The 17,793-nt window shown below is 40.0% G+C and overlaps 1 protein-coding gene across 2 annotated transcripts in view; it reads right to left on the bottom strand.

Annotated features, from left to right (window-relative positions):
- ATAD5 (ATPase family AAA domain containing 5) overlaps positions 1–17,793 on the bottom strand; it is a 42,583-nt gene that overhangs the window by 8,976 nt on the left and 15,814 nt on the right. For both annotated transcript variants that reach the window (XM_075561369.1, XM_075561368.1), the window contains exons 7-18: positions 16,792–16,976; positions 15,088–15,245; positions 14,486–14,645; positions 11,738–11,911; positions 8,967–9,063; positions 7,016–7,095; positions 6,703–6,842; positions 6,456–6,606; positions 4,152–4,328; positions 3,694–3,815; positions 2,985–3,078; positions 1,503–1,567 (exon numbers count right to left, since the gene is read on the bottom strand). In XM_075561369.1, the coding sequence (XP_075417484.1) occupies positions 1,503–1,567; positions 2,985–3,078; positions 3,694–3,815; positions 4,152–4,328; positions 6,456–6,606; positions 6,703–6,842; positions 7,016–7,095; positions 8,967–9,063; positions 11,738–11,911; positions 14,486–14,645; positions 15,088–15,245; positions 16,792–16,976 (1,603 nt within the window). The remainder of the gene's footprint in view (positions 1–1,502; positions 1,568–2,984; positions 3,079–3,693; positions 3,816–4,151; positions 4,329–6,455; positions 6,607–6,702; positions 6,843–7,015; positions 7,096–8,966; positions 9,064–11,737; positions 11,912–14,485; positions 14,646–15,087; positions 15,246–16,791; positions 16,977–17,793) is intronic.

Here is a 17,793-nt window from a genome sequence, read left to right as displayed (position 1 = left end):
CCCATGAGGGGCCCTGGAACAATCCAGGAGGTTACAGAAGCAGAGAGCTAGACACTATCCTAGGTAATTACAGGGTGGGGAGTAGTGCTCATTTCCCCCCAAAGGGTGCACTACACAAAATAAGTTTGAGAACCTACAATCTAGAGTTCAGAGCAGTGCCACTTCAATAAAAATACAGTGCAAGTCACAGAGAAATGACATTAATTTACAAGTGGGCATATATGTAAGCTACACAAGTTTGGGGTGCAGTATGTACAGCAAAGATAGCCATGTGCAAACGTGTAGTGCAGCACATACAGGGCCAAGTTATGAAAACTTAACTGATTTTAATTAGGTCATTTAGTATAACCAAAATAGCATGTTAAGACGAGATCAGTATAAATCTGTGGACTATTTTACCATCCTGGTTTTGTACTAAGCCTCCTTATCTGATGCTTACATTGTACTTTAGCACTCATACCTCAATCCAGATTCCAAACCAAACTCACTGCCATGGAGTCAGTGCTGACTCAGAGCGACCCCCTGTGGGTCTCTGAGCCTGTATCTAACTGTTTACCAGAGTAGAAAGCCCAGTCTTTCTCTGTAGTTTCAAATACTGACCATGCGGATTTAAGCCTAACGTGTAACCACTACACTGAAAAAATGGTCATAATGAGATATAATTCGTAGACCATGCAATTTGTCTCAGTGTACACCTCAGTGGTTTCTGTGGTTAACGGTACAACCATTACCATTGTATAATTCCAGAACACTTTCACACTTCAAAAAATGAATCCAGCCGACAAGTAGTCACTCCCCACCGTGGACCCAAAGAAGACGAAACGGACACAAAACAGGGGATCTAAGTTTGTGTCCCATTACATGAAATTTCAGAGTGGGCAAACTAACCTATGTGATAACCAAGCATCAGAATAGTGGAGAGGGGGTGCTTTGCCATTTGGAGGGGATAGAAATATTCTATATACTCATCTTACATGGGTGTTTACATGTTAACGCACAATGAACTAGTTTTATGTACATATAGCTTAACAATATGCATATTTACCTCAGTACTCTTACCATGGAAAAAAACAAACAAATGAACACTAATGGTAGTCTAAAAATAATTTAAAGACTTTAATTTTGGGAGTGGGAAACCTTTCATAAAGCAAAGAAAAAATTTTAATAATGAGAAGCTTCCCCCAATAATCAGGAGCCCTGGTGGCATAGTGGTTACGTGTTGGGCTGCTAACAGCAGGGTCTACAGTTTGAAACCACCAGCTGCTCCAAGGGAAAGAGAAGAAGCTTTCTACGCCAATGAAGTCTGGACACCCACAGGAGCAGGTCTGCTCTGTTGGAGAGGGTTACTATGGGTTGGAATCCAACTCAGTGGCAGTTGGATTTTTTGATTTCCAAATAAAAAGTTTTAACATCATTTAACAATCACATTTTAAAACTGTAATTGATACTCTAATAAATTATAATTATGCTATTAAGTATGACCATCAAAATTCAAAACTTACTGTGGAAGGAGTACTAAATTTTATTTCTTCAAAATAGCCATCAAACATTAGACTAAATGTTGGATCTGCCGGGAGAAAGAAGTTTACATTAAAAACCATCCAAATCACTTTTTTGGTTATTCTTTTCTATGGAAATAGTCTGGGTTTTTTTTTTACCATTAATGAAAATTTAATGTTGTGCAAATGATAAAGACTTCAGAAATAAACTTGATGGTTTAACCATAATTGTTTCGTTTAATTAAGCTACACCTAACTTATGATTATTAAGATTTTTGCCACTACTTTAAAATAAAATCACTTGGGGGAAGAAGGGGAGAAAGGGGAGCTCGTATCAAATAGTTCACGAAATGCATTGTAACTGAAGGTGGTAGCAATTGTACAATTATGCTTAATCTAATTGAACTATGGTTTGTAATGAAATTAAATACATAATGAAAAATTTTTAGTAAGCAACATTAGGTTTCAAAATTAAACTTTAACTGCTAATTATTTGGAACCAATTATACTGGGCTGCTGATGGTTTGCTTTAACTACTACAAGCAGGAATCCATACGGAAGCGTTATGAGGTATGAAGGAGGACAGATTGTGCTCCATAAAAAATCGGACCAAAGCTGCAGATGGTGGCAGAGTATCAGAGGAGCTTACTGGTCTAACCATAGGCAGAAGGGAAAAGCAAGAAGGACCCCCTATGTTCCTGCCCAAATCCTGCTACCAGTAGTCAACAGTGAGCCACACGCACTTCAGTAAAACATCGCTGACACTAACGAGACAATGAACTAATTTTATAAGTAGTCCAAGGTGCAAACCAAGTGCAAATTTGAATTCTTTGCTTCAAAGACAGTGGTTCTCAACCTTCCTAATGCCACAACCCTTTATTACAGTTCCTCATGTTGTGCTGATGCCCCACCATAACTTTATTTTCGTTGTAACTTCATAACTGTAATTTTGCTACTGTTGCGAATCATTCATGAAGTGTCATTTTACCTCCAATTCTCCTGCTTTCAACACAGTAGCTGCTTTTAACAGAGTAGCTCCTTTCACCACAGCACCTGCTTTCTATACAGTAGCTGCTCTCTACACTTGTGACTGGTCTGCATAAATACATTATGGCGCCAACCCTGTCACATACACCTGTAATTGTATGGGGTATATGTGGTGGGGCTGGCGTGATGACATCATCACGCCGGGTACTCGTATGTGGGCATTATCTGTATGTGGGTGGACCAGCCTGGAGAGGAGCGGTATCTCGGTTCCTAAGACCACTATGTGTTTTCTGATAGTCTTAGGTGACCCCTGTGAAAGGGTCCTTCAAGCCCCAAAGGGGTCGCAACCCACAGGTTGAAAACCACTGTTCTGAGATGATCTAGGTGAATCCCAATTTCAAAAAAAGAAAAAATAAGCTTACTGCTTTCCAGAGCAACAGTTCTAACTAAGCATCTTAACCCAAAGCAGCCACCTGTGTGAAAACCACTGTCACCTACCGCTTGTCGTAAGGATTACAGGTCTTTTAGTCGTTGCCATAAGCGCTTTAACGGCACTCAAAAACCCAGCGTCTTCATCGAAAATTATGTCAACCTACAAACCGTTTATAAGAACGTTAGTGCGCTGTGTAACAGGGTGTCACACAGCAGACAGACAGACAGCGTGTCTCCTAAGACAGAATCATGTAAACCTATCATGTGAACTCAGTCCATGCTAAAAGCTCATGTTTCATGCTACAAAGGGATGTAATAAATTACCAACTACTGAAACCGATGAACGTAGCTACCTTAACAGTGTATCATAAGCCCTGGTGGTGCAGTGTTAAGCACTCAAATACAAGTCGAGAATTTCACAGATCAAATCCACAGCCTCTCGATAGGAGGAACGTGTGGCAGTCTGCTTCCAGAAACATTGGCAGTCTTGGAAAGCCCACGAACAGCTGTACAATGCCTTATCCGGTCTTTAGGAGCCAGAATTTGACTCGATAGCAATGGGACTCACTGGATAGGTATGGGCAGAATAATTTCTATAATAACGGAATAGTCATCAGTAACCTCAAATTGCATGTCTTCTCCTGGAAAACAATCTAGGGTTGTCAGTTTTAATTGCTTTCATCTAAAATACAAATATCCCTGACTTAGCTATTTCACAATCTTTTGTAGGAAAATATAATTCATAATCTTATAAGCTTCTAGCATGAAAGCTTACCTCCTCAAAAAGAATAAGAGATGTTGCATTTTTCCTGTTGGGTTCCTCTGCTCCAAATTCTCTGTTTGAATTAGTGGTGATTTTTGTTTGAGTAACTGGTTTCTGGTCAAAATTTTTGATTCCTGCATAAGCCAGAATATCAATATTTTAGGCAAATTTATTATATTCTAGGTAATTATTGAATTCTGTTAAAAATATTTCGATTCCTGTGTAAAGAGAATATTAATATTTTAGATAAACCTCCAGGTTAATAGAATATTGCATTTTTCTACAGAATATGTTTAATCTGAAATCATTTATCAAAACTGATGCATCAGGACTCTACTTTAGAAAGGACTTTCACCGTAGCAAAGGCTATATGCATAGCAATAGGAACTCATGAAACATATTCATCATATATTTGTATATCAGGGTCACCAATATCAAACGATTTCAAATTCATTCTGTCAATGTCTTACCTTTATTATTTTCCTGAAGTGCGGCTATTTCTTCATCATTTTTTTGTTTAGAAGACACTTTAAAATAATTTGCCAAGGTTTTAAGAGGGAGTGCTCGCTTTGGTCCACTACTTTTTGGGGAAGATGGAGGAATTTTTCTTGGTGATGTAACAACTTTCTTGGGCGAGCTGAATTTTTCTGTGCAAAAATAAATTGTCTTTAAAGATAATTATTCTAAAAATAAAATAGACATCAAGATAGAGCTACCACATTCTACATTTCAATTCTTACCAGTTAAAACCAAAGATAAAAGAAGCTTACATTCTTAACGTCAAAAACCCCTAGCATATTACTATATTGCTGTATTCGTTCTACCAAGACAGAAAGTACAACCATTCCTTTTGAAAAGACACTTGTCTCCAAAGCAGTGCACAGTCTGAAAGGATGTTGACAATCCTTCCAGTGACTTTCTCTGCTTGAAGTCAAAAGATGAAGGACGATCAGTAACACCACAGTAAGGGTACATTCTTGAATCTTGTTGTTCAACTTAGCCACAGGAAATTAATACTTGTTCTTATTTGTCCTGTCTTGGCACAAACCAAGAACTGCTCAGTTACTGACTAGCAACAATCAAAAGACTGGTTTTGGAAAACTCATGCTGAATTTCAGCCAAAAGAGAGCAAGTACTTGGCAAAATTTTACTGATACATTGTATTTAAAGAATTTTTCCATCAAAAGAAGCTTCTTGGAGAAATAGCTAATTATAGGTCTCAGGTAAGGAATGAAGGAGATAGGTCTGGGACGTCTTGATACACCAGAAAGAAAACATCAACAACTGTGCAAACTTGGCCAGAGAGCAGTCAGACTTTTAGCCGCCCTAGATAGGACTCCCAGGCTGAAAATCTTTACGGAAAAAGAACCGTTTCTGAGGTTTACGGATGGCTGGGAATATTTTCCCCACCAGTCAGAGCAAAACCTCCTCCAGTTGGATAGAGAGCCCAGGCTGCAGAAGCACTGGACAGGGAACTCAGAAGGCTTTGCCTCAGTTTGGGGGCAAAATTACGTCTACAGTAAATGTTGCTCAGGCCCCAACTAGCACAGCTTAAAAGCAGACAAGCACTTCACTATTGGGCCACCAGGCCACCTGCTACACAGCTTTAAAGCAAAACCTGGACAGATCACTTAGCTTTTAAGTAACTACACTGTAGCCCAGAATAAATCTCAAGAGCATTTACAAAAACTACAGAAATATATTTGTGGTAGTAACATAATCTGGTATCAACTTGTGAAGTCGTGGAATCTAGGCTGTCAATCAGGCCACAACTTGATAACCTCATTTGGAGGCACCACAGAGAAAAAACAGCTCAATGGAGGCCAGATACGCAGACTCTCTGCTTCATTTTCCTGCTGATAAGACATATGGAGCTACCCTAGGGTCTTGGAGCTGGAGGAGCCACATGGAGACCCACGCCAGCGCTAAGATGCTTCTACCACCACTGGATCCACAAGACTTTCCACCCACTGGCCTGTGATCTTCCTGCACTCAGTGTCACTGCATGTGTTGCATGAGTCTGAAGAGGTCTTTATAGACTGGTATCAGACATCAGACATATGGGCTAATATCGGACTTACGGCCTTGATCTGGACTGGGTTGGGATGTTTTCTCAATATATAATTGCTCTTTTATATAAAGCTCTTTCTTATACACATGAGTCTCCCTGGATTTGTTTCTCTAGTCTACCCGGACTAGCACAATACTACATATCAACAAGGTAAATTTCACAAAGTCTGACAGAAATATGTTAAATAACACACTAATGATACCATCAGCTAAAGGTAGGATGTGAACAATTTCATGGCAAATTACCCAAGTTCTTCAATAAGTAAAATCACACACACACAAAAAAAACATGTGGGGAAATTAATATAAAAATATAAAAGAAACTTAAGAAACATGAATCAAATATAAACATGGCTCTTGTTTGGACAAACCATTTCAAAGAGAAAACTGATATCACCCTGAATATTACATTAAGGAATTTAATTTTGTTAGATTAGATGACACGGAAGTTGCTTTTTAAAAATGTCCTTATATAGAAACATTTATGAAAAAAAGCATTTATGAGTGAAATGATATATTTTAGGATTTTAAAATAGAAAAAAGTACATACAGAAGATATAAAATGATGAAGTACTAATAAAACTGTTAAAAATGGAAAAAATATGAATAAAAGAAAATAGCCAAAGGCTGATAATAATTTTTTTTTAAACACTCTTCCCACCCCATCCCCAAAAATGTCATCTTAAGGAAAATCCTTTACTTACTTGGTGACTTGCCTATGTTGTAGCTATTGAAAAAACACGGCTTTTGTGAGTTCACACCTTGCTTATCTACTTGATGGGACTGTGTGGCCTCCTTTAGTTGGGATAAAATCTGTCTCCCACTGCGCTGGGAAGAGGCATTCACTTCAAATATCTAAAAGACCAATACACGTAAAAAGGGAAATCAGTTTGTGTCTTATCTTAATTCAAAGGCCATGATCGAGGACCATTCCCACGGGCGGGCGCTAACCTTAAAGCCCAGCTCCTGCGCACACGCGTACACGGAGGCGGTCTTGCCCACCCCGGGGGGCCCTGTTAAGAGCACAGTGTTGCATAGCCGACTCTCCTCTTCATCCGAGCTGCCTTTAAACTCCATGCTTTCCGACGGAGCTGAAAGACCGGTTAAATGCACGTGAAATGACAGACGCAAGTCTATCTCACAAAACCGTCTGCCAATAAATGCTGGATTTTTAGTTACAAAAAACCAAAGAAATTTTATTAAATGCCATAGCAAATCCAATTGAGAACGTTAAGTGAAACGGGAAAAAGGTGACTGAAAATACCTTCCGGTTTCTCATCCCTTTTCCCCTTCAAATTTTGTCTTTCTTCCAGCTCAGTTCTTCTTTTCCAGTCTTTCAACCAACTGCCACGAAAAGAAGTATGTTACTAAAAACAACTCAGAATATAAATCGAAATGATTGCTGGAGGAAGTTATGGCCTCTCACGAGTGCTGAAGTTCTTCAGTGTTTCTGATTCACCTACATCAATGAAGTCTTGAATATTTTGAAATAAAGTAATTTTTTGCCCAAATACAAGAGTCTAAGTGTAAAAGAGCTCCTAAAAGGAAAATCCTAAAAGTAAAAAGCACAGGGAAAGCTGATCCATGGTCAACGTAAATCAGACCAGCCTCTGGATGGTGCAAACAGGTAACACACCGGACTGTCAACTGAAAGGCGGAGGTTGGCGTCTGCTCAGAAATGCCTCACAAGAGAGGACCGGCAACTGATTATCCAAATCAACTGTGGAAACCTGGAAGCACAACTCTCCCCCGACACCCAAAGGTGTGTTTTAGTTACAATTGAATTTCTATGAGTAAACAGTATATAATGAAGCAGTACACAACAATTAAAACAGTTCAGGCAAATTGTGTGATGACATGAAAGACAGTTAGTATACATTACTAAGTATAAACAGAAAACTTTAAGTTTTAGTCCGGAGCTAGATTACCAGCCTTCAAACCCAGCTCTACTACTGCCTGCCTCTGGGGCCTTCAGCAAACCTCTCTGCACCTCAATCTCCTCACCTATGAGATCAGGAAACTCGTGTACGATTGTTCTAAGGATTAAGAAAGTGTAAGTATGTAGAGCATTGGCTATTATTCAAGGTGTAATATTATGTGAGGCTAGCAGAGTTTTAGAATTCAGAATGTGGGGGGTTTACAAAGGTACACATACCACATATGACATAACACTCCTGTTGCAGGAGGTAGCAATACATCCAAACTCACTTCATATCTCCTATCCCTATTTTTTAATTAAGTGGGATAGACAAAGACAAAAATAAACTTTATTAACCTGTCAGTTGTCAGAACTTTTTTTATTTGTGAAATATATACCAAGAGGTATGGACCCATATTAATATTAATATGACTCCATTGTTAGGGAAAAAAATTGATACATTTTTCCCCCAGATCCTGGATGCTTCCTCCCCCCAACTACCATGATCCGAATTCTACCTTGCAGGCCTGGATAGGACAGAGGCTGTACACTGGTACATATGAGGGCTGGAGGTACAGGGAATCCAGGGTGGATGATACCTTCAGGACCAAGGGTGTGAGGGACGATGCTGGGAGAGTGGAGGGTGAGTGGGTTGGAAAGGGGGAACTGATTGCAAGGATCCACATGTGACCTCTTCCCTGGGAGAGGGACAGCAGAGAAGGGGGGAATGGAGACTCCTGATAGGGCAAGATATGACAAAATAACGAGGTATAAATTACCAAGGACACATGAGGGAGGGGGGAAAGGGGAGGGAGGGGGAAAAAAAAAGAGGACCTGATGCAAGGGGCTTAAGTGGAGAGCAAATGCTTTGAGAATGATTGGGGCAGGGAATGTATGGATGTGCTTTATACAATTGATGTATGTATATGTATGGATGGTGATAAGAGTTGTATGGGTCCCTAATAAAATGTAAAAAAAGAAAAGAGGAGAAAAAAATGATTAGGGCAGGGACTGTACAGATGTGCTTTATACAATTGATGTATGTATATGTATGAACTGTGATAAGAATTGTATGAGCCCCTAATAAATTGTTAAAATTAAAAAAAAATTGATACATTCATAAAATTTTTTCTGAAAGGTTTCACAGGAAACATTAATAGAAGTTAACTATATTCATTTAGAATTCTTCTGAATTTTAAAAACAATGATCTATCACTTAATAATTTATAAATTTTAATACTGAAAACACTAGATGGCAAATTAATTTCACAGATAATTTCTAAATTATTTTACAAACCTGTGTAACTTTTTTATGGCCAGCTCATTGCCTATGAGTTCACTGGAGTTCTGAGGTTGATACTTTTCTGTCCAAAGTGTATCTTCAACTACAGACTCTAAGGCAAAGAACACAGACTAAGGCATTATTTCCTGATATAAACATATTTTTATAACATTATCATTGTATAAGTACAGGTGCATGCACAAATATTTATACTGGCAAAATGTCAAGCAAATTAAAAATTTTACATTGAAAATTCTTCATACCAAAACACACGCCTTAACAAAAACTAACTGTTAGGGAGCTAGGGGCAGAACCAGGGCTGTCCCTCTACCCTCCCTCCCTTACAGGATGCTGGAGCTGCTCAAGGCTGGAGGACATGCTGACATCTAAGCTCCTGGCCAGGAAGGGATGCTACACCTGGGTGGGACCTCATCCAGGCCAGGTGGGCTTAATTCAGCCAACAGGGTAAACCGGCATGGGGTTGACCACACCTCCAACAGGAGATGGGGTACCTGGGGGGCTCTCTCCCTGCAGCTGGAGGCTCAGGGAGGCGGGGCTACACAGCCCAGCGTGGCCTGGCCGCAGTTCCGCTAACCGTGCTGTGGACGCTGGCTAGCGTTCCATTTACTGTGACGCCAGAAACAGCTTCTGACCTTTATAAAACACACTTGCATCACAAACCAGGATTCAGCGTGAATTCTTTCTAGCACTAAGTCAAGGACCGAGGGCGATCTAACATAACCAGCACAAAGTGTTGTGAAAGTGGGGTTTCAAAGTAAACATGAAAAAAAGGTTAAGAACCACTCAAGAATGATGAAACATAATTTGAACCATAAGAACTAGTAGCTGACAGAGCAAAGGTACATGATCCTAATGGATTTGACGTCTGGTCGCTAAAAAGAAATTGATGAAAACATCTTACAAAGTTAAGCTAAATGGAAAGATCTGCTATACTCCTCCAGAAAACTAAAAAGGAGACACACAAAGACAAACCCCCACCCACCCACAACCCACACATCCCCCCAAAATCCCCATCCTGTTGCTGTTGAGTGCATTCTCACTCACAACAACACTACAGGGCAGGGTAGAACCCCCACACCGGCTTCCCAGGATGAAACCCTTAGGGATGTAGACAGTCACAAATTCCTCTTAGGGAGGTGGAGGGTTTGAACAGCTGGCTTTTGAGATAGTAGCTAAGTTCGACCATGGTAACTCTTTGAAAAACCTGAGTATTATTGATGTCAATTGACTCCAAATGAATCTACACACTAAGCAAAATAAAAATTCCAATATTTGGGGCTTGGAAAATATGACAGTTCATTTAAAATAAAGTATGAAAAACATGTATTAAAAATATTTTACAAAACACTGTTAAAAGAATTCAAAGCAAAACAAAAACTTACGGCCAATGAATTGATTCTGAGTAATAGTGACCCTAGAGGACAGAGTAGAACAGCACCTTTGGGTTTCAGTCTGCAAATCTTTGTAGGAGTAGAAGGCCTCATCTTCCTCCAGTGGAGGAGCTAGGGGTTTCGAACTGCTGACCTTGAAGTTAGCAGTGCAATGAGTAACCCACTCTGGTATCAAGGCTCCTTCCTTTTTAAAGACAATCGAATGGAAAGGCATCCAGTGTTCATGGGTTGGGAGCCTAAAAGGATCAGTACCAACCAGAGCAATCTGCAGGTTCACTGTAATACCCAACAAAGAGCCAACAGCCTTTCTTCCAGAAATGGAAATTCATATGGAATTGCAGGGAGCTCTGCGTAACCAAAAATGTCTAAGGAATCTTAATAAAAAAGGGCAGAGATTTATAACATCGATCTCAAAAGTCACTATAAAGATACAGTAATCTAAGCAGTGTGGTACTGGAATACGGACAGACAAATAGGCAAGGAAATATAAAGCCCTGAAAAAAAACTCTTATACATCTATGGTTAGTTGATTTTTCAACAAAGGTGCCTAGACCATGTAACCTGAAAAGAACAATATCTTTAACGAATAGTGCTGGGACAACTGGATTTCCACAAGCAAAAGAGTGGAATTGGACTTAAACCTCGTATCACTTACATGAAACATCTAGATGAGGCCAATTCAGAGAGAAAGCAGCTTAGAGGTAACCGGGGCTAGAGAAACAACGGGACGGAGCATTACTGTTTCATGGGTACAGATTTGCTGTTTGCGGTAATGAAAACTGTGGAAATACTGACGGTTGCAGGACAGTGTGAACGCAAGAAATTCCATTGAATTGTACGCTTTTGATAGGTTAAAATGGCATTGTTTGTGTTATATTTTGCCATAAGAAATGGATTTGAATCAATGAATATCAAAACATTCCAAAAGAAAAGTTTTTTTATATGTTTTGATGTTTGGTGAGAATATCACAAAGCTACCTAAATAGAAAAATGAAGCAAGTCAATGGAAATTCTTTGGAAAAGCTATTATACTCACTAATAACATGTAAGAGTTATGTGAAACAGGTTATATATAATAAATACAGCATGTTCCCAGGTTTGAAAAATACATATTTATGGAAAAAATTTTAAAAACCCTCAAAATTTAAAACGAATTTGCTAACTATGCTGATCTTTATTTGCGAAGCGTTTAAATCCTATTTTACACACAAAGATAAAAATCAATTTTCCAGGAATAGAAGATATATCTAGTGAACATTCCTTGTCATCATCAATCTACTCTCACAGTAGCAAAGCCTCCAGCTTCTGCTACCCCTTCACGTGCTTGTTATGTGCAAAGCCCTGTGTTTCTTATTGGAGGGGCTGGAAACATACCTTTGGAAGAGTCTAACTTTATCTCAGAAGACTTGTTTCTCAGGTCAAGTTCTTCCGGTGGCCCGCTGAGCTTCTTTGGACTCTCAGAATAATCATGTGGCTTCTTTCTTTTGGACTTACGGTTTTCAGTTTCGGTGCGTTTCCTTTTGGGTCCTTTCTGAGTAACGTCGGGTTCTAGTTGTGAAATAGGAGAATGATAGATATGCATGCACTTACTAATGAACAAGGAGACAGTGTCTAAGGCACTGTGCTGCGAACTACTCCCGTACAGAGCATACCTCGGAAGTCCACTGGGGCCCTTCTCCTCGGTCCTACGGGACTGGTGCGAGCTGAAATCAAGTCGATGGCAATGGGTTTGGTTTTGGGGTATAATCTTAGTATTATAAACCCCGGGTAAAGCAAATGGCTAGGTGCTTAGCCTCTAACCCAAAGTCTGCCAATTCAAACCCACCCAGATTCCTTAGGAGACAGGCCAGGCCATCTGCTCTGAAAGCCATCACACATGGCTCACCGGGGTCATAGTCAGAAGTGGCTCAGTGACAACCACCACCAAGAACCTTCAGATCATTTCAAAGCACGAGGTTAAGTTGGATACTATTTCTGTTAAGGTTCCAGTTTGTGCTCTCTGAGCGGAGTACAGACAAATTCTCTCAGAAACACACTTGTATTTGCCTCGTTAGGGTGGCTTTTAAATAAAGGCTCAATCAAATCAGTGGCTTCTGGGGGATCTGCTGGGGCACTTCAAGACAGAGTGTCAACTCAGGTAGGGCCTCTGCGGTCCTAATTCCAAAGGCAGCAATCTTGTTAGATTCTCCTGAAGGATAAAGAAGGACCATGGAGCCGTGCTAGGAAGAAGCTTTAAGAAAAGGGAACACTGCACTGGTGAGAAGGGCAGGAAAGTTGTGCTAAGGGATTTTTCCCATCACGAGAAGGCACCTGCTTCTTCTTCAAAGGTAGCAAGGGATGTCTTATGACACTTACTCTACCCTGCTGTCCTGATTCTGACCCCTCGTACTTCTGTCCACACAAAGGGCAAGTTGAGTCCTCTGAAAGTGCCCAAAATACTATGTTTATGGAGTGTAAATCCAAAAGTCCAGAATTCTTTGGGTAAGTGCAAACACCACCTCTAGAATTATATAGGCCTAGATCAGCAGTTCTCAACCTGTGGGCCGCGACCCCTTTAGGGGTCAAACGACCCCTCACGGGGGTCACCCGAGTCCTAACAGTAGCAATATGACAGTGATAAAGTAGCAAAGAAAATAACTTTATGGTTCGGGGTCACCACCCCATGAGGAACTGTCTGAAAGAGTCGCAGCATGAAGAAGGTTGAGAGTCGCTGGCCTAGATGGACAGTATGTCAGGAAACAACAGCTTCACCTTTTGATACACTTGATTAATAAGGGTCTCTATGATTTTGTATCATGACACTGCCTTATCAATAAGAACATTTTAAGATATAGCTTGAAGTACACAGCTAACTGTGATGGGATATTATCTATACTTCTACAAGGAAAACTAGTTAATATAACTATTATTCAAATTTATACATCAATCAATAAAGCTAGTCATGAAGAAATTGAAGAATTCTACCAACTTCTCTTAGAAACAAATAAAAAAGTATGGATTGAAATTTGAAACTTGGAAGCAAAAAGGAAAGATTGTTGAAAATTATGGATTTGGTGACAGAAACAAAGCTAGAAATCCGATAATAGAGTTTTGCAAGACTAACAACTTCAATACAGATGCCTGTCGTCATCAACCTAATAGATAATGACTGTACACATGGGACCTTGCCAGATGGAATACACAAAAATCAGATGGGTCTCTGGGAAGAGATGATGGATATACTCAATATCAGAGGCCAAAACAAGACCAATTGCTCATATGCAAGTTCAAGTTGAAGCTGAGGAAAATTAAAACATCAACAAGAGTTAAAATAACACCTTGAACATGGCCCACCTGAATTCAGAAACCATGTAAGAACAAGCCTGACTCAAAGTAATGGCAGGTCAGAAGAACTGCGGGATGACATCAAGAACATCATAACTGAAGAAAGTGAAAAGTCTTTTAAAAGACAGCAGAGAGAGAAAAGACCCACGTAAATGTCAGACGCGACTATGAAATTGTAGTGTGTGAGGAGACCTGATGGTGCTGAAGGGAGAAGGCTAACTGCACTGACGGCATTAGCGAAAACAAGGCTCCAGGAATTGATGGAGCATCCACTGAAAATGTTCAACAAACTGATAAAATGCTGGAAGCACTTCCTGCGAGGCAGCCGCCTCGCCAACTGAGTGAACGAGACTACGGGGACTGCCATGCACCTGAACCAAACCAGGGTGTTTTCGATCACCTTCCGAATGCGAAAGCTGGACGATGAACAAGAAAGCCAGAGAAGTTAGTGAAGACTGCTGAAGTTACTGAAGACTGCCAGAACGAATTTGTCTTGGAGGAAGTGCAGCCGGGGGGACCTTAGAAATGAGGCTCAACCTCACAAACTCTGAACATGCCATCACCCTGCTAGTAAAGCAAAGGCTCATGGAAAGAGAGGGAGGTCCTTGACACGTGGCTCCAGTAAAGGGCTCAAACGTGACAACTGCGAGACGGCGCGGGCCGGGCGTGCTCCTTTCGTTTTAGTGCCACCGCTCTGCCAGCTGTGAGAATGCTCGCTGACAACTGCTTCCAAGTGCCCACAGCCAAGGCCGAGTATTTTCAAACATACTTTAAGATAAAAACATAATCATCACTCACCTTGATTACTGAGACATTCAGAAAGTGCCGCGGGCTCACTTTGTTTTTTCAGAAGCAAAGGGAAATAGTTTTTCAAAGAAAATCCAGGATTTGACCATCTAATCTCCTCCAGCAAAGCATTCCTTACTTCCTCAGTAAAAGCTCTCCTCGTCTCCACTAACTGCAATAAAGGTCAAATTGGTTTAGTGAAAGACCAGTACCGTCTATTAATGTTAACTATAGCGCCACGAGCCACTTTCTACTACAAGTCAACCTCAATGTACGACTAGCTTTAGTCAGTAAATACAACCTTCAGGGCAAATCTGCATTTGCAAAGCATTTGAAATATTGAGCGGATACTTTTCTTACTGTTTTCAATGTATAGTACTTGACACAGTTATTAGATTGTAATACTGAGGTATACATCATCTAATACTCCTTTGGAACTGACAATGCTCTTCATTCTTAAAATGTTTCCAAAACAATTTAAGAGAGACACACTTCAATGAGGACTTATTCTTAAAGTTGGACGAGGAAAATGAATTCTAGACTATATTTAGTAGATATCTTTTTCCCCCCTTGTTAGAAAAGCCCCATCACCAGTTTAAACTCTCAATACTTACCACAACAGCAGAATGATTGCTTTGCAGATCTGAGTTCAATGTTGAAAATTCACCAAGACCAATAGCACATTTTGAGACATCTACTACTCTAGGATTCAGTTCTTTCAGTTTTGTCAAGAGGGGACAAGAGGGTGGTGTCAAATGCCACAACAGGCACCCTGAGAGGAAACAGAACAGACCTCTTACTTGCATCTACATAGGCTCTATTGACACAATGCTAAATACGTAAACACTGAAAGACTCATCAACAACTACAACTAAACAGAAAAGGACCCAATCCCCAGTGACTAAACAGGGAAGAAAATCCGCACTTCCAACAATTACCATGAATAAAAATTACCTAGTCTTCCTTCTCGATGGTTAGAGGAAAACAAACATTCGCAAACTGGCTTTTTTCTTTTCAAGGTAACATTTTAGGGCAAGTTCATATCCTGGTTCAAAGTCTGAACCTTGGAATCAGAGAGACCTGCATTCAAATCATAGGCAAGATTCTAAACCTTACTTTCCTCGCCTGTAAAGTCGGGCTGACTAGATGGCTCAACCTCCCAGAGTTTTATCAGGACTGACCTAGGTATACACCGGAAGTACTCAGCAGGGTTCCAGATAACAGTGAGTGCTCAGGAACTGTTAAGGTACTAAGAATAGAAGGGAGGTTCACTCAGTGTGCCTTATCTGCTCATATGTACGTTACATTTTTCCTATGAAAATAGGCTTATCACTTTTATAGAATAAAAGCATAATTAATTTCTGTAGTTGAATATACTAATAGAAAATGCTATATAAAAATAGGCTAAAGCACAGTTCAGAAAGCAGGAAGGCGTAGGAAATAGCAAGAATGGAAATGGGAAACACAGGAAAGTAATTGGATATGTGATATTACACTGTGTGGGTTGCAATCAATGATATAAAATAAAATGTTAACAATTGCTCAATGAATAACTGATTTGCTCTATAAACCTTCACCCACGTAAAGAAGAAAAAAAAAACCAACCAGGTTAGTAGATCTAACAAGATTTCCAAATGAGAAATAAAATAAAATAGCAGAAATTACTAGGAAGATTCACTGAGCAAAGCTCAAAAGGCAGAGAGAACAGAGAAAATATAGACTTTCCTGGGGAGAGGAGGGTACTGAGCCAAATACAGAGCCAGCTGTTCATCTGCTGACCAGCTAGCTCCAGGTAGGAGCTCGGAGCAGGCGCTTAAAGATACAAGGGGGCTTTGTGCCTCAGCAGTGATGGGGAGCGACGAGGAAGAAGGAATGTTGTTGTGACATTATTTGGATGTAAAATGGAATGAGTCTATCATCAGGCCAATAGTACTACACAAGAGACTTGGGCAAACAGCTTGCTCTTGCATGTGGTACATGTGAGAAAGGAGTGAACTGGAGCAATGCGATACTGTACTACCTGTGATTCCAGAGAACACACATAGGACAATGCACAGGAAAATCATGTCTGAAAGGGAAGCAAGCAAATAATCTTCCTCTGACCACGGAAAAGTGGGATCAAAAGACAGTGTAAAATAAATAAATAATAAACGATCATGAAATTTTCCATAAATTCTGACACACGCACACACACACACACACACACACACACACACACACGGCTTGTATTTTGACCTGAGCCTCGCCTTTAACTGATTCATATAGTGTCACATTACTTCAACATTTTAAGATACACATTCAACAACAAGCAAGCGTACCGTCATCTTTCTGCTGCACGTGAACCACCCTCTGGAAGCTTGCGCTTGCTGTGCTGTACGCGTCCAGTGCGGCTGCTTTCTTTGCAATCTGCCGTTTCAGCAAGTCCGGCAAACCACTCATTAGAAATGCACGCTTAGCTTTCAACTGCACGTCACAATTCTGAGCTTTTTCAGATGTATCTTGACTTTTAAGAAATTATTTGGAAAAAGGAAAGCAAGGTCATTTAACATGTAAAAAGAATATACTTTCTAGAAAACAAGCACATTTTTACTTAATGAGGGAGAATCCAATATATTTCCTGAATGCTCAGTGGCTAAATTCTTTTTGCTTATTACAAATCTAAGTCTGACAGTGTTGATATTAAATAAAAATCACAATATATTAAAACAGACACACACAAACACTGAAAGGGCATCCAGCAAAATGGTAACTATCTTTAGCCAGCAGGTGAGCTTTTTCCTCGACTTTTATGTGTTTTTCTATTTTTAAAACTAACTAGTGCTTAACTTAGAATTTTTTTAATAGAAGACTTTCTACTGTAATTATTTCTAATACAAAGCAGGGCAATTAGAGCTCTTCTTATTTGGTAACCTACTTTCATCTCATTCCGTTTCATCAGATTGCCAGTCACAGGAATCTAAAGTGGTTAGGTGATGGGATGAAGGTGGGCGGGGAGGGAGGCGGGAGGAAGATAAGGAGCTGGAGTGGTGGAGGGTGGTGATGTGTCTCAGCTTATATTCCATCCCTAGCCTGTCATACGTAGGTGAAAACTGTAATATTCTCTGTAGGTAGAAATTCAGGCTTGTCATTAAAGAGGATACAAACTCTTCTGTTTCTGTTTCTTTCCTATTTTGGAGAAATGACATCCAAAACCATAATGGAGGGATTCATTTTAGGAAAGAGAAGAATCAGTTTTCTTACCATAAATACAAAGGAGGAAAAACAGTTGTAGCTAAATTAATAAGTACTTACAGCAGAAACATCTCAATATGGATGAACCA

The sequence above is a fragment of the Tenrec ecaudatus genome, chromosome 10 (genome assembly GCF_050624435.1).
Source record: "Tenrec ecaudatus isolate mTenEca1 chromosome 10, mTenEca1.hap1, whole genome shotgun sequence".
NCBI lineage: Eukaryota > Metazoa > Chordata > Mammalia > Afrosoricida > Tenrecidae > Tenrec > Tenrec ecaudatus.
Note: the sequence above shows the minus strand (reverse complement) of the source record. Positions and strands in the feature narration are given on the sequence as shown.